Source organism: Mesoplodon bidens (genome assembly GCF_964165515.1).
Source record: "Mesoplodon bidens genome assembly, chromosome: 2".
In the NCBI taxonomy this organism is placed as follows: domain Eukaryota; kingdom Metazoa; phylum Chordata; class Mammalia; order Artiodactyla; family Ziphiidae; genus Mesoplodon; species Mesoplodon bidens.
Genome location: NC_138177.1, coordinates 30,315,826 through 30,341,177, shown reverse-complemented (window position 1 = coordinate 30,341,177; position 25,352 = coordinate 30,315,826). Strand labels below are relative to the sequence as shown.

Below are 25,352 nucleotides of genomic sequence, written 5' to 3'. Positions count from 1 at the left end.
TACATTAAGTTCTATTTCAAGTAGAAGTCTAGATTTAAAAGATACAGAACAAATTAGCAGTCCATACATTTCACTAAGTGTGGCTTTCATGGACTCCATCCTCTGTTGATTTTATTAAAATAAAGTTGGTTGTATTTTATAAGCTATTGATCGGTCCCTCTGGAGATACTTTCACAGAATTAAGGGATAAAAAAGGAAACACTCTAACAGCTATTATAGTTTTTCATTGTTGATCCGTGCAGTAGACTGAATGTTTATGATCCCCGAAAATTTATATGCTGAAACCCTAACACCCAATGGCATGGTATTAAGAGGTGGGGCCTTTGGGAGGTAATGAGGGTTAGGTGAGATCATGAGGATGAAGACGATGGAGTTAATACCTTATAAAAAGAGAAGGAGACATGGGATCTCTCTCTCTTCATATACCATGGAAGGCCACGTGAGGACATAAACAGGAAGAGGGCCCTCACCAAGAACCCAACCAGGCTGGCACCCTGATCTTGGACTTCCAGCCTCCAGAACCACAAGAAATAAATGTTTATTGTTTAAGTCACCTGGTCTATGTTACTCTGTTATAGCAGCCCACAATGACCAAATCAGGTTAATTTATACAAACCCAAGTTCATTCTATTCAGGATCAATCCACTTTAGATTAAGAAAAAATGTAAGTAATAAAAATAATAGTGAATGACTGAAATGATGTGACTTGCCATAATTGAGACTATTAAATAAAATTCTTTGTGCAATTTACGAACTATTAGAAGTAGTGGTTAACACCGTAATTAAGAGAAAAAGGTCTAGAATCAAACTGCCTGGATTTGAATCCTGGTGCTGTCAGTTATCATCTTTATAACTGGACACATGACTTGGCCTCTCCATGCCTCACTTTCCTTATCTGTAAAATTGAAATAATTAGGGTACCTACCTCTTAAGGTTGTTGGGAGGAGTAATGAATTAACGTGTGTAAAGTACCTATAACTACACCTGAAAAGGAAACATAAGTAATCAGGGTTAACTGTTGTGATTTCTACAGAATTGGTGGGAGTAGAGAGCCTTTCACTTTGTTACATCTTTTTTAGTAAATAAAACTTTCCTACTTGGTAGGTTTTGAAATTGTAAATTCCCAAATCTTATATGGATTTATAGTTCCACAGCATGTCTGTGGAACTTCATGGGTCCATTTCTCTGTCAGTTTTTTCTCTCTGCCGTTCTCTTCCCTCCCACTCCTGCCCTTTCTTGAGGGTGGGGCGAGACTGGAGAGAAGAGTAGATGACATAGAAAATGAATAAGGAAAAAGAGAGTGTATGTATTACCATTAAAAAAAGTGTTAGGGCTTCCCTGGTGGCACAGTGGTTGGGGGTCCGCCTGCCAATGCAGGCGGTGCGGGTTCATGCCCCGGTCCGGGAGGATCCCGCGTGCTGCGTAGCAGCTGGGCCCGTGGGCCATGGCCGCTGGGCCTGCGCATCTGGAGCCTGTGCTCCGCGGCGGGAGAGGCCACGGCAGTGAGAGGCCCATGTACCGCAAAAAAAAAAAAAAAAAAAAAAAAAAGTGTTAAACGTTTTATTTTTTCCTCATGATAAATTATCTTGTAAGCTATAGAGTTTTAAAGAAAAAAGAAAAATTCTCAGGAAGCAACCCTCAAAAAAACTAATCAAAATAATATTTTAATAAAGGTACCATGCAGAAGGAGAGAATAGCTGTGATTTATCTCAGTAAGAGAAAGTATTAGTATTTTCTTAAAACAGAATAATAAAGAAAATACCTTTTAAAGTTCCAATGGTCCAAATTATAAATTTAGTTTAATAAACAATTAAAGTGCAGCAATAAACTGTAAAGCTAAATCCTAGGTAAAGTTTATTATAATAAGCCATTTTAAAAAGAAGAAAAAGAAAATCTTCAAGTATCCAAAGTGTAGTGAGTTGAATAGTGTCTCCCACAATGTCCATGGAACCTCAGAATGTAACCTTATTTGGAAACAGGGTCTTTGCAGATGTAATAAGTTAAGACGAGGTCATACTGCATTAGAGTGAGCTCCAAATCCAATGACTGGTGTCCTTAAAGAAGAAAGGACACATGGGCAGACACACATTGGAAGGAAGCCATGTGAAGATGGGGGCAGAGATTAGAGTTAGGCAGCTACAAGTCAAGGAATGCTAGGAGCTACCAGAAGCCAGGAAGAGGCAAGGAAAGCTGCTACCCTAGAGCCTTCATAGAGAGTATAACCCCAAACACACCTTGATTTCAGACTTCTAGTCTCCAGAACTTTGAGAGAATAAATTTCTGTTGTGTTAAGCTACTCAAGTTTGCAATACTTTGTTACAGCAGCCCTAGGAAACTAATACACCAAGGAAAATGGAAGTCTCAGAATTAGTTTATAAACTTAAAGACTTCCCTGTCAGACTAAGTAGCAACAAGCAACGCTATATTATCCTAACAGGAAAGAAACTCAGCTAAGAAGAATAGATCTCATTTTACAGATAAGGTACATGCTAGAACAGCTGTGATATATGCATGTATTGGCATGACAAATTATATTCCCACGAACTTGAACTGCATAATTTTAGAAATGTGTGCCTTAAAATGCAATCCAATACATGTAATAAAAATTACATTTACACTTCTTTGCTGATAAGGGACATCTATTTAATGTATCATGAATACAGATAATCATTTATATTCTTAAAGGTATATATAATACCTTGCCACAAATCTTTGAGACTTTTTAAATATTCAGTTATTTCTTAATAAAAAGCACAAACACCTGTTAGAGCATTGATAGAGGTTTCATTAAAATTGGCTACCTTGTAGATCAACAGAGAGTGGATCAACAGAGAGATGGAGCAAAAATTTATACAATTCTTCCTACAAAAATGTTTTTTAAAGTACTTTTAATTAAAAGAACTTGATAAAGAAACTGCTGATTGGTTCTAAAAATTTATAACATCTATTTAAAAAGACATGCTATAAATTGCTTATTAGAATATTGGAGTGAAGCCATTTTTCTTATTCTGTACTCAGAAAGCTGCCCTCAAAAATTAGTCCATGATGCAGAGGAAGGAACACTCTCAAACTCATTCTATGAGGCCAGCATCGCCCTGTTACCAAAACTAGACAAAGATATTACAAAAAAAGAATATTACAGACCAATATCACCAGTGAACATAGACGCAAAAATCCTCAACAAAATATTAGCAAACTAAACCCAACAATAAATTAAAAGGATCATACACCATGATCAAGTGGGATTTATCCCAAGAATGCAAGGATTTTTCAATATCCACAAATCAATGTGATATACCATATTAACAAACCAAAAAATAAAAACCATATTATCACCTGAGTAGATGCAGAAAAAGCTTTTGACAAAATTCAACATCCATTTATGATAAAAACTCTCCAGAAAGTGGGCACAGAGGGAATGTACCTCAACATAATAGAGGTCATATATGACAAACCCACAGCTAACATCATACTCAATGGTGAAAAGCTGAAAGCATTTCCTCTAACATCAGGAACAAGACAAGGATGCCCACTCTCTCCACTTTTATTCAACATAGTATTGAAAGTCTTAGCCACAGCAGTGAGAGAAGAAATAAGAGGAATCCAAATTGGAAGTGAAGAAGTAAAACTGTCACTATTTACAGATGGCAGGATACTATACATAAAAAATCCTAAAGACACCACCAGAAAACTACTAGAGCTCATCAATGAATTCAGTAAAGTCACAGGATACAAAATTAATATACAAAAATCTGTTGCATTTCTATATACTAAAATGAACTACAAGAAAGAGAAATTAAGGAAACAATCCCATTTACCATCACATCAAAAAGAATAAAATACTGAGGAATAAACCTACCTAAGGAAGTAAGAGACCTGTACTTGGAAAATTATAAGACACTGATGGAAGAAACTGAAGACAACACAAAGAGATAGAAAGATATATTGTGTTCTTGGATTGGAAAAGTTAATACTGTTAAAATGACCACACCAGCAAAGGAAATCTACAGATTCAATGCAATCCTTATCAAAATACCAATGGTATTTTCACAGAACTAGAAAAATTCTAAAATTGGTATGAAAACACAAAAGATCCCAAATAGCCAAAGCAATCTTGAGAGAGAAGAACAGAGCTGGAGGATTCACACTCCCTGACTTCAGAATATACTACAAGGCTACAGTAATCAAAACAGTATGGTACTGGCACAAAAACAGATGCATAGATCAATGGAATGGAATAGAGAGCCCAGAAATAAACACATACTCATGGTCAATTAATCTACAACAAAGGAAGAAAGAACATACATTGGAAAAAAGACAGTCTCTTCAATAAGTGGTGCTGGGAAAATTGGACAGTTACACATAAAAGAATGAAATTAGAATTTTCTCTAACACCATATATGAAAATAAACTCAAAATGGATTAAAGATCTAAATGTAAAACTGGAAACCAGAAAACTTCTAGGAGAAAATGTAGGCAGAACACTCTTTGATATAAATTGTAGCAATATTTTTTTGGATCTATCTCCTAAAGCAAAGGAAATGAAAGCAAAAATAAATACATGTGACCTAATTAAACTTAAAAGCTTTTGCACAGCAAAGGAAACCATCGACAAAATGAAAAGACAACCTACTTGAATGGGAGAAAATATTTTGCAAATGATATGACCAGTAAGGGGTTAATATCTGAAATATATGAACAGATCCTACAACTCAACATTAAAAAAAACAAAAAACCTGATTAAAAAATGGGCAGAAGACCTGAATAGACATTTCTCCAAAAAGGAAATACAGATGGCCAACAGGGACATGAAAAGATGCTCAACATGGCTAATCATCAGGGAAATGCAAGTCAAAACCACAATGAGATATCACCTCACACCTGTCAGAATGGCAATCATCGAAAAGAACACAAATAACAAATGTTGGCAAGGATGTGGAGAAAAGGGAACATTTGTACACTGTTGGTGGGAATGTAAATTGGTGCAGCAACCAATACTTGAAAACAGTATGGAGATTTCTCAAAAAACTAAAAATAGAACTACCATATGACCCAGCAATTCCACTCCTGGGCATATACCTGAAAAAAACAAAAGCACTGATTTGAAAAGATACATGTACCCCAACGTTCATAGCAGCATTATTTACAATTGCCAAGATATGGAAGCAACCTAAGTGTCCATCAACAGATGAACCAATTAAGAAAATATGCTATACATACACAGTGGAATACCATTCAGCCATAAAAAAGAATGAAATTTTGCCATTTGCAACAACACTGATGGACTTGGAGGGTATTTTGCTAAGTGAAATAAGTCAGACAGAGAAAGACTACTACTATATGATAATACTTATATGTAGAATCTGAAAAATACAACAAACTAGTCAATATAACAAAAAAGAAACAGACTCACAGATATAGAGAACAAACTAGTGGTCACCACTGGGGAGAGGGGCAATCTAGGGGTAGGGAATTAAGAGGTAGAAACTATTACATATAAAATAAGCTGCAAGGATATATTGTACAATACACAGACTGTAGCCAATATTTTATAATAACTATAAATGGAGTACAACCTTAAAAAAATTAATCCATAAACCATTACTGGATATGCAGATTTCATTGTTGCTTTGTAACAGTCTCCCCACTTCCAAGGGAGAAAAGGTTCAATTTGAAAATAAAAGCAATTACATTACTATCTTTCTTGAAGACTAACAGAATAATACAAATAGATAACAACAACAACAATAATAATAGGAAGTACTTTACATAGCACTTACTATCAGTCAGTCCCTGTTCTAGGTACCTAAATTGTATTATCTTATTTAATACTTACAAAAACCTTATGAAGCAGTTCCAATTCTTATCAGCTTATTATAAATTAGAAACCTGAGGAACAGGAAGGTTAAATAATTTGTTCCTGGTCACAGAGTGGCTTCACAATTCCAGCTCTGAAGAACAATTGTACTATATTACTTCTCAACTTTGTATAGTCAATAGAATTATTTTTTAAAAAGAAAGAAAGAGAAGGAGGAAGGAGATAGAAAGTCGGAGGATGAATTGGGAAAATTATTAAATTTAATCAATAAATGAAAATAGGGTTTTAATAATGAGGTATTAAAAATCTTATATTCCTTCAAGAAGACAAAACCTACAAGAATTCTATTACCCAAAGTAAATTGTTCTGAAGACAAACAATGCTCAACGAGTACCTGTAGCCATCATCTCTAATGCACCTCCTCCTGCCCCTATTCTCTCTTCTTCTAACAATAGCTCTGACTTCAAGTGGAGAGAAAACCACCTCCACTTCCAGTCCACGTGATCTGGCTTAAGCCAATCAGTACATCTCTTTCTCTGGCCACAGTGATTGGTTCAGAAATGAGCAGATGATCCAAGCCTGTCCAATCAGAGTGCATCTCAGGAGTTCTTCTGAGAATTCTGGGAGAAAGACTCATTTATCTCTATGGGATTCAAACCAGGAAGGTAACCCCCTGGCTGCCATATTGCAATTCTTTGGGGCCGAAGAATAGAGCCAATAGCAAAGAAGCAGAACCAAAAACTGGAAAGAGTTTGTCTAGTTCATCATGGTTTATCAAATCAGTTCATCTTGATACTGTTTGAGCCATGGATAAATAGTACTTAACACTATCTATGAAATGTTCAATCATGTAAACGAATTAATTCATTTTCTTCCAAGGTCATTTAAATTGAGTTCTTCTGAAATTTATATCTGAAAGAATCCTGATATAGATATTGGTACCAGGAAGTCACATGAGTGTGGGAATTAAAAGTGACAGACCCTGAAAGGTGGAATTAGCTGAGTGGACAAAGAAGGAGGGAGGGCTGTTAGGAGCCCTCTATTGTAGCCTAGGAAGTTGGCAGTCTTTGCTATCCAGCTGTAAAATAGCTGATTAAACTCTCACCTCTTTCTTTTTTTTTTTTTTTTAAGAGCCTGGAGTGTTAAATGTAGTGTTGGCAGCATCTTCAGAAAACACCACCTGCCACCCTCTACAAGAGTAACCTGCTTTTTTTTTTTTTAAAGGTACATTCTGGATCATTTTAATTAATTTATTTATATTTGCTGTGTTGGGTCTTCGTTTCTGTGCGAGGGCTTTCTCTAGTTGCGGTGAGCGGGGGCCACTCTTCATCGCGGTGTGCGGGCCTCTCACTATCGTGGCCTCTCTTGTTGTGGAGCACAGGCTCCAGACGCGCAGGCTCAGTAGTTGTGGCTCACGGGCCTAGTTGCTCCGCGGCATGTGGGATCCTCCCAGACCAGGGCTCGAACCTGTGTCCCCTGCATTAGCAGGCAGATTCTCAACCACTGCGCCACCAGGGAAACCCAAAACTCTCACCTCTTTTAACAGTGGTCTCGAACTATTACTTACGGAGATGGAAGAACTAGGGAACTTGGTAGGAAAATTTTAGAATATTGGAGTGTGTTGATCTTTTTAGACCTGTAGGGGGTCCTAAGGAAAAGAGACTACTGTCTGCTGAAACTAGCTTTCAGAAAGTAGGGAGGGAAGAGACCCTGTGTTGATAAGAAAGGTCTTTTTACCTTACAGCCTACAATTCAAGAAGGTTGAGAATCCAGTTATCTGGAGACTTGTAGGTTTGGGAAAGCCAAATTTCACAATTGATTCTAAAGTTAGAGCAACAGAAGGCACGTTGGTGGGAAACAAAATGGACAATAAGCCCAGTACTAGAAGGTACCCTGATAGCCCGGAACTAGGAGGTATCCTGCAAGCACCCGCTCTGCTCCCTGCCAAAGGAAAAGGTCTTCCTAGTTACGCAATTGCAGTTGGATGCAGTCTGGGCCAAAGAGCAGGTCAGCACTTCTGGCTGTAGACTTTTACAGCTAAAGGAATGGATTATCAGTCATGTAAAAGCCACATCATCCCTCCTGGTCTCAATATATCCTGGCCCTTAACACATTCAACTCCAGAAAACTTCATCCCTATTTCTTTTTACTACACAGACCTTCTGAAGACAATGTTCCACAAATATCTGTAGCTATCATTTGTCATTTCCCTCCTCCAGTGTCTGTTCCTTCTTATTCCAATAACATCTATGACTTTAAGGTGGCATTCTCTTCCCTCTTAAACCTTGAGATACAACATCCCACTCACTGACTTCAACCTGCAACCCTAATTTTTCCCCTTAATCCTGGTACACATTTTCTCTAATTTCAGAAAAACCCCAGTGCCCTTGTTTCCCCATTTCCTTTCAATTTTCAGTCAACATCATCTTTTGTCTTTTCTTTTTTTCTGGGCCCAATCTCAGATTATATTTTCCTGTTTCCTTTGCAGTTAGGTGAGGCCACGACTGAGTTCTGGTCAATGGAATGGAAATGGAAAAGATGTGTGCCACTTCCAGGCCGGTCCTTAAAAACCTCCCTCACTCAGCCTTCTTTTGTTTTCTTTATTTTTTATATCTTTATTGGAGTATAATTGCTTTACAATGCTGTGTTAGTTTCTGCTGTACAACAAAGTGAATCAGCTATACGTATACACATATCCCCATATCACCTGCCTCTTGAGCCTCCTTCCCACACCCTCCCCATCCCATCCCTCTAGGTGGTCACAAAGCATCGAGTTGATCTCCCTGTGCTATGCGGCTGCTTCCCACTAGCCATCCATTTTACATTTGTTAGTGTATATATGTCAGTGCTACTCTCTCACTTCATCCCAGCTTCCCCTTCCTCTCCCTGTGATGCTCAACACCACTAATAATCAGAGAAATGCAAATCAAAACCACAATGAGGTATCACCTCACACTGGTCAGAATGGTCATCATCAAAAAATCTATAAACAATAAATGCTGGAGAGGGTGTGGAGAAAAGGGAACCCTTCTGCATTGTTGGTGGGAATGTAAATTGATACAGCTACTATGGAGAACAGTATGGAGGTTCCTTAAAAAACTGAAAATAGAACTACCATATGACCCAGCAATCCCACTCCTGGGCACATACCCTGAGAAAACCATAATTCAAAAAGACACTCAGCCTTCGTTCCTTCTCATCTTTTGGAAGAATGAAGAGAATTCGAAAGTCCGTGACTGACCACGTGAAGCAGGGTTGCCTCACCCCAGCCCCATCTAGATGACTTGATTGAATTGCCATAGCAGGGTGAATTAAATTGTTATTATATTAAGCTATTGAAATTCTGGGATTGTTACTTGGTTAACCTCTCCTGACTAATGTCATGACTAGTACGCTAATCAGAACCATTCATATTAATCCTTTATTTCAAACTGTCTTTCTTCAAAACTTTAACTCATCTGCTCTTTTGACCTTACATGCTGCTTCCCTAGAAAAACTTCAGCTCAGTGTATTAATTCCATTGTCTGCTTTCTTAGCTTTGCTCTACCTTCCAGCTGTGGAGTAGAAAAGCAGTTCACAAGACCAAGAGGACTGGTACTACCTCGGTGGTCCAAACAATGTGCAGGACCTTCTACCAGTCCACCCATCTGACAACTTCCCCAGTGCTTCTTGAGCTCTTGGAAATATCTAATACTACTTGACCATTCCCTCTTTGAAACAGTCTCTTCCCTGAGCTCTCATTCTACTACTCTCCAAGTTTTCCTACTTCTCTTATCACGTCTTAGACTCCTTTTCAGTTCCTCGTTCTGTCCCAACTCTTCTTTCTCTTTTATCCTTTAAATCCCACATTTCCTTCTATGCTTTCATCTTCTGGAGGTGATCTCATCTACTCCCATGGCTTCAACTACGATGTACACATTGAGAACTGTAAAACTTATATCTCCAGTCTAGATGAGTCTTGAACCTCAAACTCTACTGACATCTCCAATAGGCACAAAAAATATATCTGAAACTGAAATCACCACTTCTTCTCCCACCTCCACTGAAATCTGCTCCTCCTTCATCTGTACTCCCTTTGTCAGTAGACCTCCCTAGCCATAGCCTGGGAGAATGACTTAACACCCCCCACCCAACTCCACAACTATTTATAACTCTTTCCATCCCCTAAACATATTTTTGAACCTGTCCTTCTCTTAGATACCTCCTGCTATTGACATTTGTATTTTCTTACCTGAATTATTTCAGAAATATCTTCATCAATTTCCATATATCTAGTTTTATTCTTCCAAATCATTTCATATGGCTAATACACAGATCTTTCCAACATATAAATCAGATGATACCCCTTCCCTACTGGAAATCTTTCACTGGTTCCCTATTTTTGGAATAAATGGTTCTCTGTCTCTTCTGAAGTCTAGGCACTTTCATCCAACTTCCCACTGGATATTTTTACTCCAATCTTCCACAGTGACTATATTCAACATATCTACCCTTCCTCACTATGTTCCTTTCTCCATGAAGAGCACCACCATCTCATCTGTGCCTAAATCAGGTGTCCACACTGCATTGCTGACAATCCCCAGTGCTCTCCTCAACATCTAATTCATCACAATCCTTTAGATTCTTTCTACTTAATATCTCCCGAATTCATCAGCTTCTCCTCAAATCTAGTACAGAGAACTTAGCTAACCCAAATAATCATAATCTTTTGTCTGCAACAGCCTCTTAACTGTTAGGAGGCTAGACTCCTAGACTAGACTCCTAACTAGTCTACTTTTTCTAATCTCGTCCTCCCTTCAAAATCTTTCTCCACGCTATAGGCAAAATGATCTTTCTAAAGTATTATTATGATTGCACTTAAAACCTTACAATGATACTCCACTGCTTTCACCATCACACACACAAAAAAAATAGCTTTGGGACTTCCCTAGTGGCACAGTGGTTAAGAATCTGCCTGCCAATGCAGGGGACACAGGTTCGAGCCCTGGTCCAGGAAGATTCCACATGCCGCAGAGCAACAAAGCCCGTGTGCCACAACTACTGAGCCTGCGCTCTAGAGCCCACAAGCTGCAACTACTGAGCCCACGTGTTGCAACTACTGAAGCCCACACACTCTAGGGCCCAAGTGCCACAATTACTGAGCCCACATGCTGCAACTACTGGAGCCCACGTGCCTAGAGTCTGTGCTCCACAACAAGAGAAGCCACTGCAATGAGAAGCTCATGTAGCACAACAAAGAGTAGCCCCCGCTCACCCCAACTAGAGAAAGCCCACGTGCAGGAACAAAGACCCAGCACAGCCAAAAAAATAAATAAATAAAATTTAAAAGAAATAGCTTTAATGGAGCTTACTGTCCTAGTGAAAGAAAACAAAAAATAATAAATAAACAAGATAGATAATAATGACAAGATTTGGGGGAGGAAAGGTGACTTTAGATTCAACAGTCAGGGCCAGCCTCTTACTGAAGTGATGTTTCAATGAGGCCTGAAGTATCAGAAGGAGCTAACCTTGAAAAAGGGGACAGACTTCAACTACTTACCATAATCCCCACTGGGATGTGAGCTCCCTGACAGCAGGGCCCATGATTTATTCATCATTCTAACACCTATCACAGTTTTGACTCTCAAAAGTTTCAAATACACAAGGGATGAGTGAAGGGATGAATGAAGTTTACGTTGAAATTTCTGGGCAGTGCAACTTTAGGCTAATTGTGTGCTCACATTTTTTTCATACATTTGTTGACACCAGCATGTAGAACTGCTAAGCAGACAAATTTTTAGGTAGGTGAAAACAAATGGGGATTTAGACTTTAAGGAGGAATTTTTCTTTCTTCAAATTCTTCCAAAGTATTCAGAATAGATTCTGCACAGCCATCTCTTATAATCAGGAGTGCTAAGAGGATATCAGAATGAATGAAGCATTTGCTAGGATAGTGCAGAGTATCTTAGCCCCACCAACCATTAAAGCTGACATCAGTTAGCAGGCTAAGCTCCAAAGCTCCCTGTCTTTTGAGCTTCTTGATTTTTTAATACAAACCCAAATCAACCTCAGTTATTCAGATTCATAAAAAAAGGGGTTTCAAGTCATTATGGTTCATTTCTGCTAAGCAGAAAAAAAAACAATAAAGGATTCTTTAAAATATACTGTATAGTGTTTAATTATTGGATTTGGTTCTGAAAAATAAGATATTCAGGTTCATAACCTCTTACTTGCAAAGTGAAAGGTTAAAACAACAGCAACAACAGCAATAAATTTGGCAGCAAAACCTGACTTGATGTGAAAATATTTATGTCTTTCATTTAATCTACTTGGTGTGATTATCATTTGTTTCACTGCAGAAATACAATATGTTTAATTACAGGGTGCTGCCTCTGACCCCACAGGAATACTGGGTAATATATAATATATGCAATATTTTTCTAAAATCCAGAAAGTTCTGACCTTCAAGGCACATCTGGCCCCAGAGGTTTTGGATAAGGGATCTGTATTCTATTACAACACTCACCCCAATTCTATTATCTTGAGTTATAAAACTTCCATAATGTATGGGCTTTGAAGTACTCAGTGAAAGGAAAGGCACAGAAACACAATTAGCATGATTTTAGCATTTGGAGGCAATATAATTGAAAACTGCTCTGAGTTTCCATCCAGATCTGATTTAAAGTATGCATTTATGCCACTATACTATTGCTTTTCCAATAAGTATAAACTTCTATGAGCTAGAATTCTGACCATGAGGAATGTTTTATAGGTAAATCCATTACACCACACCCAGGCTTAATCTGGCCATTGTAACCTACAGAATAATTGACATAGCTTCTAATTTTCCCAAATGTTTCACTGTTCTCATTTAATAACTTTTATAACTTTCTTATACTCCATATTTTTTTTCTCCCCGAAGTTCCAAGAAGCAGCACCTACCTACCTACCGTCTACTCTTTATAGGGCACGTATCTAGTACCCAGCTGCAAACCTCATGATGTAGGTTATTTCTGATTCTCACAATCACCAGGCAGAGATATTTTCTATTCTTCCCATCACACAATTGGGCAAACTCAGGTTCAATTTGTCCAAGGCCACATTGCTACTATGTGACAGAGGAGAATTTGAACCCAGGAATATCTCGCTCCAAAGTTTGTTTCTGCCAAAGCATCATGAAGAAAATAACTGACCCATCTTCCGATCTCATTCTCAAGTTGTGCATAGCTGGAAGAAAGATTTTAGGGCTGCCTTGCCCATGGTAGAAATGAGTATAATTTCTTTTTTCTTTTAATGCTAGTAATTTGACAATATCTTTATACTTCCATTAAGTGAAGATATAGCATCTGGTTTTAAAAGCTTCAACTCTAAAGCCATATAAAATGTGAATCAGTGTAATTTTACTTTTTGTTTTATTATATTTTAAAAAATAAATACAAATAATTGCTATTGGGTAGTATCAACAGATATATCAAAATCAGTTGTTTAATATTCACCCACCTGTTAGAAGTGTCACCTACATTTATTGGAAATATTATCATAGAAGGGGAAATGAAAGGCTTACACCTTATAACAACATAGCATAAGAGGACAGATATGAAGGTCATTAATGATTTTAATTATTTTAAGGCCCATTAAAATTAGAGAAATATCAAAGCACCCACAGTGTTAAACATTTATTATTACAGCATTTTAGAATTTACTAGTTCATACCTTTCAATCACAGCAAGTTATTAGCAGTGAAGGGATGAACCCTCTTAAGAGGATTTTTATTTCAATGATAGGGTGTTATGGACAAGACAATCTAAGTTTAAAAAAATTAGTAGCAAGCGCTAGTTGAGTTAATCAGTTAAAGACAAACTGTGCCCTTGGGATGCTAAATGAAAAAGCAACAGTAAAGCTTACAGAACTTAGCTCGTACAATTTGCCTTGAAGGCGGAAGATTGGTTCCCTGAAATAGCAAAGAATTATATGCTTTAGTTCAGAAAAAAAGTTTTCAAAATAAAGTCTATTATTACCTCTTCTCCTTTCAAAACAATGGAAAAAATTTTAGAGCAGAGGTTTCAATTTGTTCAACAATTGTACCTCTGAATTTTAAAAAAAACTATAAAACCATCATTGTTTTGACTTGAAAAGAAATAACAATGCAAATATTCATTATCACATAAAACATAAAAGAAACAGCAAACTGTCAGAGTTAATGCAATCTCTGCAGAGCGCTATTAGTCAGAGACAGCTGGCCAGCCCAAAACACAAAAACTTAAAAGATCAGATCTTCTTAGGAATTAACATCTTCATTAACCAACAGGATGTGGTGTGGCAGAGATTAAATCTTAAATCCCAAACTGCCTTCTTTAGAGCTGTCCCTTCACTGTTACCAAGCTGTGCAAATGTGTGAACTAGTCAGCAGCACCAGAAAGCTCATGCAACTACTCACCATATTTTAACCTTGAACTGACTCACAGAGTCAATGTTAAATCAAATTTAGGGGTAATGTAAGCAAGCAAAGCAGGACACAAGGAGTCAAATTTGAAAAGCAGAGCAAATAGCAGAAAAGTTATTTAAAATAAATCAATAGGGTTAACTGCATAAAACAGCAAAAAAAAAAAAAAAAATGCAATTCACCCCAAAAACTTTAAAAGCAAAAACAAAACAAAAAGTTGCACTTCCAGCAAAACTTGCACATGATTAATTTGCATTTAAAAAAAGTCAATCAAGCAATTTAGTTCAAATTCTTTGGGACATGCATGCTCTAATTCTTTTAAACATTCCTACCTGATTTCCAATTGTGTTTTTCTTGTGAACCTGACTGCTCCTCTGCTGAGCACTGAGAAAAGCAAAGGAGAGAAGCACTGAAGAAAATCATAAGATTTTTTTCTGAGCAAGTAACAGATACTAAAATAAATACAGGCATTAAAAATATATCAACAACTGAGGCAGATCTAATATAAAAAATCCAGGTCAGTTTAATTCTGGAAGCAAAACCAACTCAATGGAACTTCTAGAACCAATTAGTAATCACAAATCAAAAATACACCACAGGAAGAAAACCTGTATTGCTGCATTAATAAGTCAAGGTTAAGGATTAGTGATATCCCACAGGTATATAAGATTGTACTGAAAATTGACAGCACTTTTTGAGTATATGCCATGTTCTAAGTGGTTTACAGATATTAGTGATTTTATTTTAATTTTAACCCTGTGAGGTAATATTCATTCATTTTACAGATAGAGAGACTGAGTCACAGAGAAGCTGAGTGGCTTCCCCAAAATTACTCAGCTAACAAGTGCTGGTACTAGGTAGTCTAATTCCAGACCCCAAACTCATGATATCATCTAATCTCATTGCTTTGAATTCCACTATACTCTGACAACTCCCATAGTGCATCTTCAGCTTGGACCCATCTCATCAATTCTAGACTCAAATATGTTTTCAACAACTCAAAATTTCCACTTGGATGTCTAATGGGCATCTCAAACTTAATCTGTGAAAACTGAACTTGTGACATCCTCCCTAAATCCTGTTCCACCCACATTCTTCCCCTTTTTAATTAATGGCAATTCCATATTGCCAAGTGCTTAAGCCAAAGTCCTTGGTTCCCCTTTCTCTTCCACATCAAATCGTCAGAAAATGCTATTGACTCTACTCAAAATGTCTTTAAAATTCAACATCTTTTTATTCCATTGCCACTATCTTGTTCCAAGCCACCATTATCAATCACTTGCAATGTTGTCATCACTTACTCTTTGGTCTCTTTGGTCTTACACGCTTGTCCCCCTAATGTCTATTCTCAACACAGAAGCCAGAGTGATCCTTTTAAAGGGGGGTTCCTGTCACTCTTCTGCTCAAAACCCTCTATTGCTATGCAATACAATTACACTCAGGGTAAAAGTCAAAATTCTTGCAATGGTCCACAAGGCCCTTAACCCCCACTCTCCACCTCTTTGACTCATCTCCTCCTATTCTCCACCTCTTTCATTCGAGAGGTCCAGCCATACTGATCTCCTTTTTTTTTTTTTTTGATCCCACCATGCACACTCCCACCTCAAAGCCTTTATGCCAGCTGCTCCATCAGCCTAGGCTCCCAACATCACCTCCTTCAAGTCTTTATTCCAATTTATCTTTTCAGTGAGACCTACCACAACCACCCTATTCAAAATTGAATCCCTCCCTTCCTCCAGGATTCTCATCCCCTTTATACTGTTCTGCTTTTCTCTATGGCATTTTTCACCTTCAAACATACTATATAGTTGACTGATTTTTTTTGTGTTTATTATCTGCCTCCCTCCATTAGAATGAAAGCTCCTTGTGAGCAGGGGTTTTTGCCTGTTTCATTCACTGCTATAACCCCAGTGCGTAGAAACTACCTGGCACATAGTTGGCTTCAACAAATATCTGTTGAATGAGAAATCCAATGAGGCTGATACCATTATAACAGGAGCACAGAAGGGATAAGAGCCAGATATCACCCCAACAATTTAACCCCAGAAATCTCAGGATTAGGCAATATGTTACTCTATCTCTCAAAAGATTGAAGGCTTTATTTTGGTGAGTCCATGAGTAAACATATATCAATATAAGAAAATACAACTCATTTTGGTTATTCTGAGAAGACTAGCAATACTGAACCCTCTGATTGTTTAGCTGTTTATAGAAGCTGTTTTAGAGATTAATGAAATAGTCTAAAACAGAGAAAAGATAGATTAAGGTTATCAATCAACTGTTTAAAGTAGTGGGATATTATAGCTCAGCAGCACATCAGAAATCAATGCCACACTTAGAACAGTTGCTCAAAATGGCAATCTTTTATAATCTCCCATGATGTATTTAAGATGTTTACCTTCAAACTCATAGAAAAACTATATACTACCTTCAACTGAGGATGGGGAAGAGGTGGGTGCTAAAAGGCCACACTGTATTTCATTAATAAAGATATTTTGTGTCTCTTTCTTTTTCAATTTGCTAATTTCAGAGTTAGCTTTTCTTCTCTCCTCAGTTCTTATTATTTTTCTATTCTTTAGTTAAATGCTTAATTCCCTTAATTACTATGAAATTCATCTCTCTCCAACCTTTTCTCTGCATAATCCAAATCTACGTTATTCAGGTTTTTGTGGTGAGGTTGTGAATGAGGTGAAGGTTGTGTCTGTGGCCAGGGGTCTGATGAACCCACACTGCCCTCTGGCTGCCCACCATGCCCTGATGCACAAAGTGTGCCTAAAGTACTACTCTTCCTGGGGCTTCAGATCCCATGTTTTCTTTCTCCAGGGTCCTCCAGGCTTTCCTCTCTTCTAGGAAGAAATGGGAAAACTACTATTATAATGTGATCATGCCTTCTTCATGGATATGACCATCTCTCTCAAGCATCATACTTGTGTTTTAGAGGTTTTTTTTTTTTTTTTAAAACAGGAACTATTTTAAAATAAATCACTGACTAGTAGTGGTAACTTCGAACTATGGCAGATTTACAGGTGTTTACTTTGAAGTAGGTGAACTACTGGGGACCCTCAAATTATGTATAGGTCCCCTTAAAATCATATAAGAGAAAAGAAACTGAATATAAAGCAAAAAACATAGAGATTGTTGATGACTCCTTGTGCTACCTTAGGCAAAGAGTATGACCTAAATAGACCTTAGTTTCTTGGCTTTCTTGGCTATAAAGTGTGTGTGTGTGTGCGTGTGCGTGTGTGTGTGTGTGTGTGTGCAGTCAGAGAGACAGAGACAAGTGCTGGGGGACTGTTTCTTAAGTTTCTTTTACATCTAAGATTCCTTGAGATGCAAAGTTACTCTAAGATGCTTGTGAAATCCACTAGGTGAAGAGATTTTCCACTGACATAGAATGATCATCTACTAAATAATGCATATTTAGGATCTACCACTTATAAGAATATGCAGGGAAAAAATAGATTTATTTTATAAGCCAATCTCAAATATTAGTGTTAGAACAAATACTAAATTACCTTTACTTTTCACCTAAAAAATAATCTTTTTTGCAGCAACTGGCCCCATAAATCCAAAGATACTTCTGTTAATGATGTATTTAGGTACTTAAAGTTACTCCATAAGTAACATAATAAAAAATAATCTGCCTAGATAAAAAACATCCTTTATCGTAATTCTTAGGAATGCAATGATAACTGGACTGAAAGTATTTCAAAATACTTATTTAAAAATGTGTTCACAGAAAACCATGTAAGGACTTGCAAGTTAATTTGAGTCTCTGGAGGTATTCTTGGTAGTAGGTCGTTAACTGGTTATATCTGCAATATTGTAAAACACACCTATATATAATGTTTTAATTTGACATAAGTCAAAACTTTTAGGGCACCAACTATCTGAAAGGAACTCTGTGGAACATATAAACATAAATAAGATATGGTCCTTGTAAAAAGAGCCTACAATTTATCTAGTGTGGGTAGTGACACACATACACAAAACACAAATAACAAAGGAATAAGCTCTAAAAGAATAAATATGTGAGGCTGTAATAGAAAGCCAAAAAAGTGCTTCTGTTTCAAATGTGGGATATAATTAACCCCACATCTTATTATCTGTGTGTACGTTATTAATCATATAAAATTCCTACTACACACAAGTCACTGCTGAAGAGTTCGCCAAAACATTAAAACACATAAAACCAAATTAGGTTAATTAGTTTAATGCTCTGAAACATAATGATTTTGAAATTATATAACAAAAGGTTTAACTTTTTATAAAAATAAGAGCACATTGAAAGACATTCAAAGAAAAATAATCCATGTTACCTCTTAGCTCAAAAAAATTTTTTGCATATTTGTGTCTATCCATGTCCATGTGCATATGCAATAAGACTATAATGACAGGGCTTCCCTGGTGGCGCAGTGGTTGAGAGTCTGCCTGCCGATGCAGGGGACACGGGTTCGTGCCCCCGTCTGGGAAGATCCCACATGCCGCGGAGCGGCTGGGCCCGTGAGCCATGGCCGCTGAGCCTGCGCATCCGGAGCCTGTGCTCCGCAACGGGAGAGGCCACAACAGTGAGAAGCCCGCGTACCACAAAAAAAAAAAAAAAAAAAAAAGACTATAATGATGTGCCAAGGGGTATGTGTGACCATTCATCAGATAAATCCTGCACATAGTAATTGCTCTGAATGTTTAGAGAAAAGAAAGATCATTTTGGTCTGATTTGATCTGAGATTTTCATAGAAAACTTGAAGAAAAGTAAAATTTTAATAGAGGAAGAAAATCAACTGCATTCCAAGAGAATGGAGTAGTATAAGCAAAGCCAGGAGGTAGAAATCTGGGGCATGTAGGGAAGTTGTGGAAAGTAAAACAATTATGGGAAAAATTGTATGACCATAGACTCAGGTTTGTATTCAATAAATGACCTTAAAAGCCACCTAGTACAATAACTCTATGTTAGGGCCAATTATGGAGAATTTGGTCATTATACTGAAGGCAGCAGAAAGTATTCAAAGATTCTAAGCCAGAAAATGGCATGATCAAAGAAGTGTTTTATTAAATATTACCTCCCTGAAATAGTATCAACTCTGAACCAGGGAAGACAGGAAGCAGCCAGCCTTGACCCCCTTCCTCTGACTGTTGGAGTCCTGCCCAGCCTTCAAAATCAAAGCAAGTACCATTTCTGAATTATGCCTTCTCAGAAACCTCCAGTTATCTCTCCTTCCCATGAACTCCGCTAGCTCTTGGTCTGTGCCTGTATTCTATAAACAGGATTGTGTTATACGCAGGCCTCTAACTCCCCTCCAACAAGGTCTGCTGCTTGATGGCCAACGGTGTGTTGCATTAATCAGTATCTCTACCTCTCTCAGCACTGACATTACCTCGCAGTGTTTAGTTTCTTAAGAAATATTTATGGAATTGTATTTTGATACCAGGGTTATATACACCGGATTTCTAATGTTTATCTGCAATAGGAAATTTAAATAATTTGAAAAAGTGTGCCATAGACATGTGCTGCAGCAAGAGTATGGTACATTTAGGAATCCAAAAGTGGCCAGTCTGGGTACAGCACAGAGTTAGGGGGTGGGATAGAGAGGAATAGTAACAATAGAATAGGCTGAAGAGGTAAGCAAAAGACAGATTCTACAGGGCCTTGGAAACCACACTAATGAGTTTACACTTTATTCTGAAAGTAATAAGAATTCCAGAAGGAATGAGAAAGAACATGACAAGGGGCAAGGAGACCATTGTAGCAAACCACCCAAGAGAAGACTAACTTTAGTAATAACAATGATGATAGGAAGAAATAGAAAAAAATCCAAAAATATTATAGAGGTAGAATCATATGGACCTGTGAAAGATGGAAGGAAACAAAGGTGAGGGGAACAAGGAGTAAAGAATGACACTCAGGTTTCTGGTTTGAGCAACTGGGAGTTACCACCCAGAGAGTGGGAACAATGGAGGAGGCATGAATTATAAAATCAGATGATGAGTTTAATTTGGGAATATTGGGTTGAGGCTTGCCTAGGATATACAAATAGAGATTCCCAGTTATGTAGCTGAATATGGTAACAGTTCAAGAAAAAGTTCTGGAATGGAGATCTAGATTTAGAGGCATCAGATAAAGCTGGTAACTGAAACCACTGTGGTGGGTAACACTATTGGACAGGGATAGTGCAGTGAGTGAGAAAAGAAAAGGGTCTACAGAAGAATAATGATAAAAAGCAGTTCTTAAGCCATGATCAGAGGATAAAGAGCTCCAAAATAAAAATGAGAAGTGGCTACAGCAGAAAAGAGGAAAGCCAGGAGACAATGGAGAGTTATTTCAGCAAAGGGATAGGATAGGTCTCTTCAACAAGGAGTGGTTAATGATGTCAAACAAAGGACTCAGAGTTGTCCATTGAATTAACTGTTCGTTCCTGGCCGAAAGCAGTCTCAGTAGAGTGGTGTGGTAGAAACAAGACTATGGTGAGCCAAAAAGTAAAAGAGAAGTGAGAAAGAAGAAAGAGGAGTACTGACTCTAAGTCAAACCAAAGAGGGCTCAAACAAATCAAGAAAATGGAGTCCCTCAGAGACGCAGATTCCACGGCAAACGTCAGAGTGTACCTCTCCCTCTACTACTATGTTTAGCTTGTAGAGGACACTTGAAATTAAAAGAAACGTCAGTTGGGCTATGATGGAGGAATTACTAAAAAAATGGCAACATACAGACTAAGGCAGTGCAAGAGAAAAGTCTATCCTTTATACTGTAGTGACAGAGCATTTAAAAAGCTGACTGTATATTCCTGAGCCCTGGGGTTTGTTTAGAAGCAGCTAACAGAGTTACCTCTTTTTTCTCTTCTTGAAGCCACCACTGTAGGTTACCACCAAGTTGTCAATAAAGTATAGCCCACTAAAGGACCCAGAGCAATCAGCTGGATTCACCATATTCTAGAACTGTGCTGTCCAATACAGTCACTGGTACCCAGAAGTGGCTGTTTAAATTAAATTTTTAATTAATTAAAATTTAATTTTCATTTTTTCTGCTTTACTAGCCACATTTCAGCTACTCAATAGTCACATGTAGCTAGTGGCTACTGTATTGGACAGCATAGGTTATAAAATATTTCCATCATCTCAGAAAGTTCTATTAGACAGCACTGCTCTGGAGTAAAGAATCTCTTTTAGAATGTTCTTTTATATTACCCCAAGAAGATTATAAACAATTGCTGAGAGTCCCAAGATTGCAACTTATCACATGTAGGCTTGGCTCCATCCAATCAGATTGAAGCCAAAGGAAGAAGAAAACTACATGATGTTGACTGCCCCTGCAGGATCTTTAGTGAAGTCTCAAGCTAAATATTATGCAAGAAAACCCTACAGAACTTGGGGACCTATAAAAGAAAGATGACTCATCTCCTAAGACTCATTTTAAGGATGAAGATAAAGTTCAAAACAACAGATTTGAGAATGAAAGAGAAAAGTAGAAGTCCACTTATTTTTAAAACAGTGCTTGAAACATTAGAATTTATAACTTATTTAAATAGATGATACTAACAATGTCCTTGCAAGTTGCTCAAATCTATATTTCTACCAGTCCCGGTAGGAAACCAAGCATTTAATTCCTAAATTGGCAAATAAGGATCTTGCTATAATCTAATACCTAAGTTTTAATTCTGCAAGAGAGAGAACATTCTCATGTAAGAATAGGAACTAGATACACCATTACAATGGAATATGATTATGTATTAGGGACACATAAAAAAAGAAAGTAAAAAAAAAAAAAAGAACGTAAAGGTAAAGACCAAGATTGTTTTGGAATTTGGTGCCAAGTTTCACATATACTGCCTTTAGTAAAATGGTAACAGAGACATTCCAGAGGATCAGGAAAGAGATATAGTGAATGCTACCACCCTTAGAATTTTCATGGTGCTCACATAACAGGAACTGAAATCTGCACACTATCATTTCAACTGTGAGAGAACAGGTGGGGAGACCTACTCAGCAAATTGAAAAACAGACCTCGGTCCGCTGTTTGTGGCACAGAGATGTTATTCTAATGGTGTGTATCCGGAGCCCATGTTTCTTAAACCACCAGACTGCAAAAATCTTAGTAACTCAGAAGGCAAACTGTGCCCATGAAAATGGAGAAGAGCACAAGAATTTGAAAGTTCACTCCCCAAGGCATTCAGCTAACAAGCTTGCCTTTCTGTTCAGACAACAGGATTACTGAGAAAGAGAGGAAGTGAATGAAGAATAATTAATTGGAATAGCTCGCTTTCTTAAATAACAAAAACTAATTATGTTGTGTTAAGAAAAATAGAATGTTGGGGTTTTTTTTCACCAGGGAAGAATGACAAATTAAAATCCTTAAGTCATGAGGAAAGTTGACATTTCCTTCTGAAATACTAAACTTTTAGGTTCAGAAACTATATTACAATTGAAAAATCAAGCCTTCAGAAATTAAATTCCAAAGCAAGTCTACAGCAGCGCTTATTGGACACATTACACATGGTACATATTTTACGGTCCATGTTTAACAAATAACTGGGAGATGAAAAAAAAGTTTCACATATTCAACATGGCAGAATAAATTCTATAGCGAAAAGAAGAATTTTGAGTTGTTCTGAACACTACTCTGAGACATCACTTTCCATTAATCTAATTTTAGCAATTTGTTTTCCTTTCTTTTTGATAATTTTTAGAACAAAAAGTCATCCCAGTTGAAAAACAAACTACATGTGTAAAATACTCTATACATCACCATCCTATAAATCTGAGGGGTGGCCCTCCTATTTTGGTAAATCTGTAAAAATCTCATGAAACTAATGCTTATTTTCCTCAACTCTAGACTTTAATTTTCTATCTTCAGAACTTAAAAATACTTACATAATTGTCTTCAAATATGGCTTGACTTTTCTTCCTTGATGGAAACAGCATTCCTGCCAACCTCAAAATTTATAGCTACAACCATATTTTTTTAATTTTTAAAAGCACAAAAAATACCACAACTCCTCAAAGTGATTTTGAAATGAACATTTCTTCATCATCATAATTATCCCATGTCAAATTGAAATGCACTCCAACTCAGCATACAAACAGAAAGAACATTTACCTCTGAGTCTCAGTGCAAAATATTACATTTGGCGATAACATCAGCAACTAAAAAAGTCTTTCAGTGGCCATCATACTCCAGTCATTAAAAACGTCATAAATGAAGTAAAATGGTACATCTCGTAGAATCAAGTTCCCCTGTGTGTGTGTGTGTGTGTATGAGTGTGTACATATGGTACTTTCTCACTTTTACAGACTGCACCACAATTTTCAAAGGCACTTTCACATAACTTCATTAATTTGATCTTCTGAAAATCCTGAAAAGTATACAAGACAGGGATTTTTTATTATTCCATTTGACAGAGCAATAAACTGAGATACAGAGAGACTAAGTGGCCAAAACCCAAACTTCATCAGTGGCAAACCCTGGAAAAAGAATTCAGACTGTTGACTCCCAGACCAGTCCTTCAAAAGAAAGTTTAGGTGTGCAGTTTAAATTAGATGAGAAACGTGCAAAGTTGCGGGGTTTCTAAAGCAGTTTGAACAATGATTCTTTTTAGTCCCCTAGCATCATAAAGGTTCACAATCTATCTCACTGCTGGAAAAATAGGACTGTCACCTGGATTACAGAGAGACTGTACCAAAAGGCTGTAATTGAAGTATTTTCATTTGCAAAATTATATGCCTTTGAAAACCTAGTCAACATAATACTTTAGTTCAACAGTTTCTGAGGTAGAAAATATTAAAATTTACTGGAGAACATAAACTCTGGACCATTTATCTTTAAAAATAAGTAAAAGGATAATCTAGGGGGAAAATGTTTCAAGCAGAGTATAGGTGTGAAATTTAACTTTAGTGCTGGTTAAAAAACATGTTCAAAACTTGAATCTTTCCAAAATGATTATGATTTTTTTCTGTTTCCTCCTTGAATCAGGATACCATAACAGGACAGTGCTGCAATATCCTTTTCACTTTTAAGTTATGGTGTCAAGTTTATATCTGCATCTGCTACATTTTTATAAAAATCGAACTGGCATTTGTAACCAATAAAAGTCAACATGAAAGGCAGTATTCCTGGTTATTTCAAATGACTCAAGGATTTCTTTTTCTCTTAAATTCCTCAAAGAAGCAAGTAAAGTAAATGGAGAATGCATCAGTTTAAATTTTTACCTGCATTTCTCTATACTTTTCAATTACTAGGCAAGCTCCTAAAAGACAATTTTTTTCCTTTTCTTTTTCTTTCCCCCATAGCAACTAGAGCAGAGCTCAGAACAGGCCACAAGGATTTCACTGACTACACAGAAAACCAGGTAGAAATTCTCAGGTCCACTCTTCCAGGCCTAGAGACAAGAAGACACATCAGAGTCTAGGTTTCTTGCCACTGGTGATTTTGCAGAGGGAAATGAGCAGAACAGATGATGAGAGCCATGGGGGCTAGAAGACAGGGAAGCAGGTCTGTGTGAAATGGCTGTGGAGTAAATCCCTATCTAGAAGTTGGAGCGGGCAGTGCGGCTAAAAAAGACAACTGTCTAAAGGAACATATTAATCTCTGAGTTCTAACAATTTTACACATAAGTCACACAGAAAACAGTTGAAAAAACTAATGTACCAAAACTAAAAACCAGTGTACCACACAGTAGTAATAACTGCTGGATGCAATATGTGTATACACTATTCGTTAGGCTATGTTCAGAACGAGACAATTTTCTGTTGAATAATTGGGACTTTCCTCTCTAAAACATGCCTATAAATTCCTCAGGTCACTGTTGAGTTTAGATCACATGATCTAGATATCTGTTTCTTCTAAGTCAAAATGTAAAACTAAGTCAGTCTAGTTTTACATTTTCTTGTGTTTGATTTTTTATTTGTCCCTATTCTTGAATACATAGTAAAGTAACAGTACATAGGCCTCTTTACCTTATTTTTTATATAAAATAAACTATATTTTATATACTTGAGGTTGGAACCACTTACATGCCACAGGTATATTTTAGAGTTAGAATCAAAATTCTTTAAAAGCAATAAAAAACTGATTCCACTAAAGGGCAGGAAAAAATGGTAAATTCAGGGTCTTGAAAATGTCAC

General features: G+C 37.1%; 1 protein-coding gene across 10 annotated transcripts in view; it reads right to left on the bottom strand.

The window, feature by feature from the left end:
• DNM3 (dynamin 3) overlaps positions 1 to 25,352 on the bottom strand; it is a 596,153-nt gene that overhangs the window by 317,540 nt on the left and 253,261 nt on the right. For 7 of the 10 annotated variants that reach the window (XR_014014161.1, XR_014014162.1, XM_081221443.1 and 4 more), the window contains exons 13-14: positions 14,573 to 14,624; positions 13,719 to 13,748 (exon numbers count right to left, since the gene is read on the bottom strand). Coding sequence is in view for 7 of the 10 variants with exons in the window: in XM_081221443.1 (XP_081077569.1) it covers positions 13,719 to 13,748; positions 14,573 to 14,624 (82 nt within the window). In the remaining 3 variants the exon portion in view is untranslated. The remainder of the gene's footprint in view (positions 1 to 13,718; positions 13,749 to 14,572; positions 14,625 to 25,352) is intronic. The other 3 variants (XR_014014163.1, XM_081221442.1, XM_081221448.1) reach the window with 1 other exon arrangement.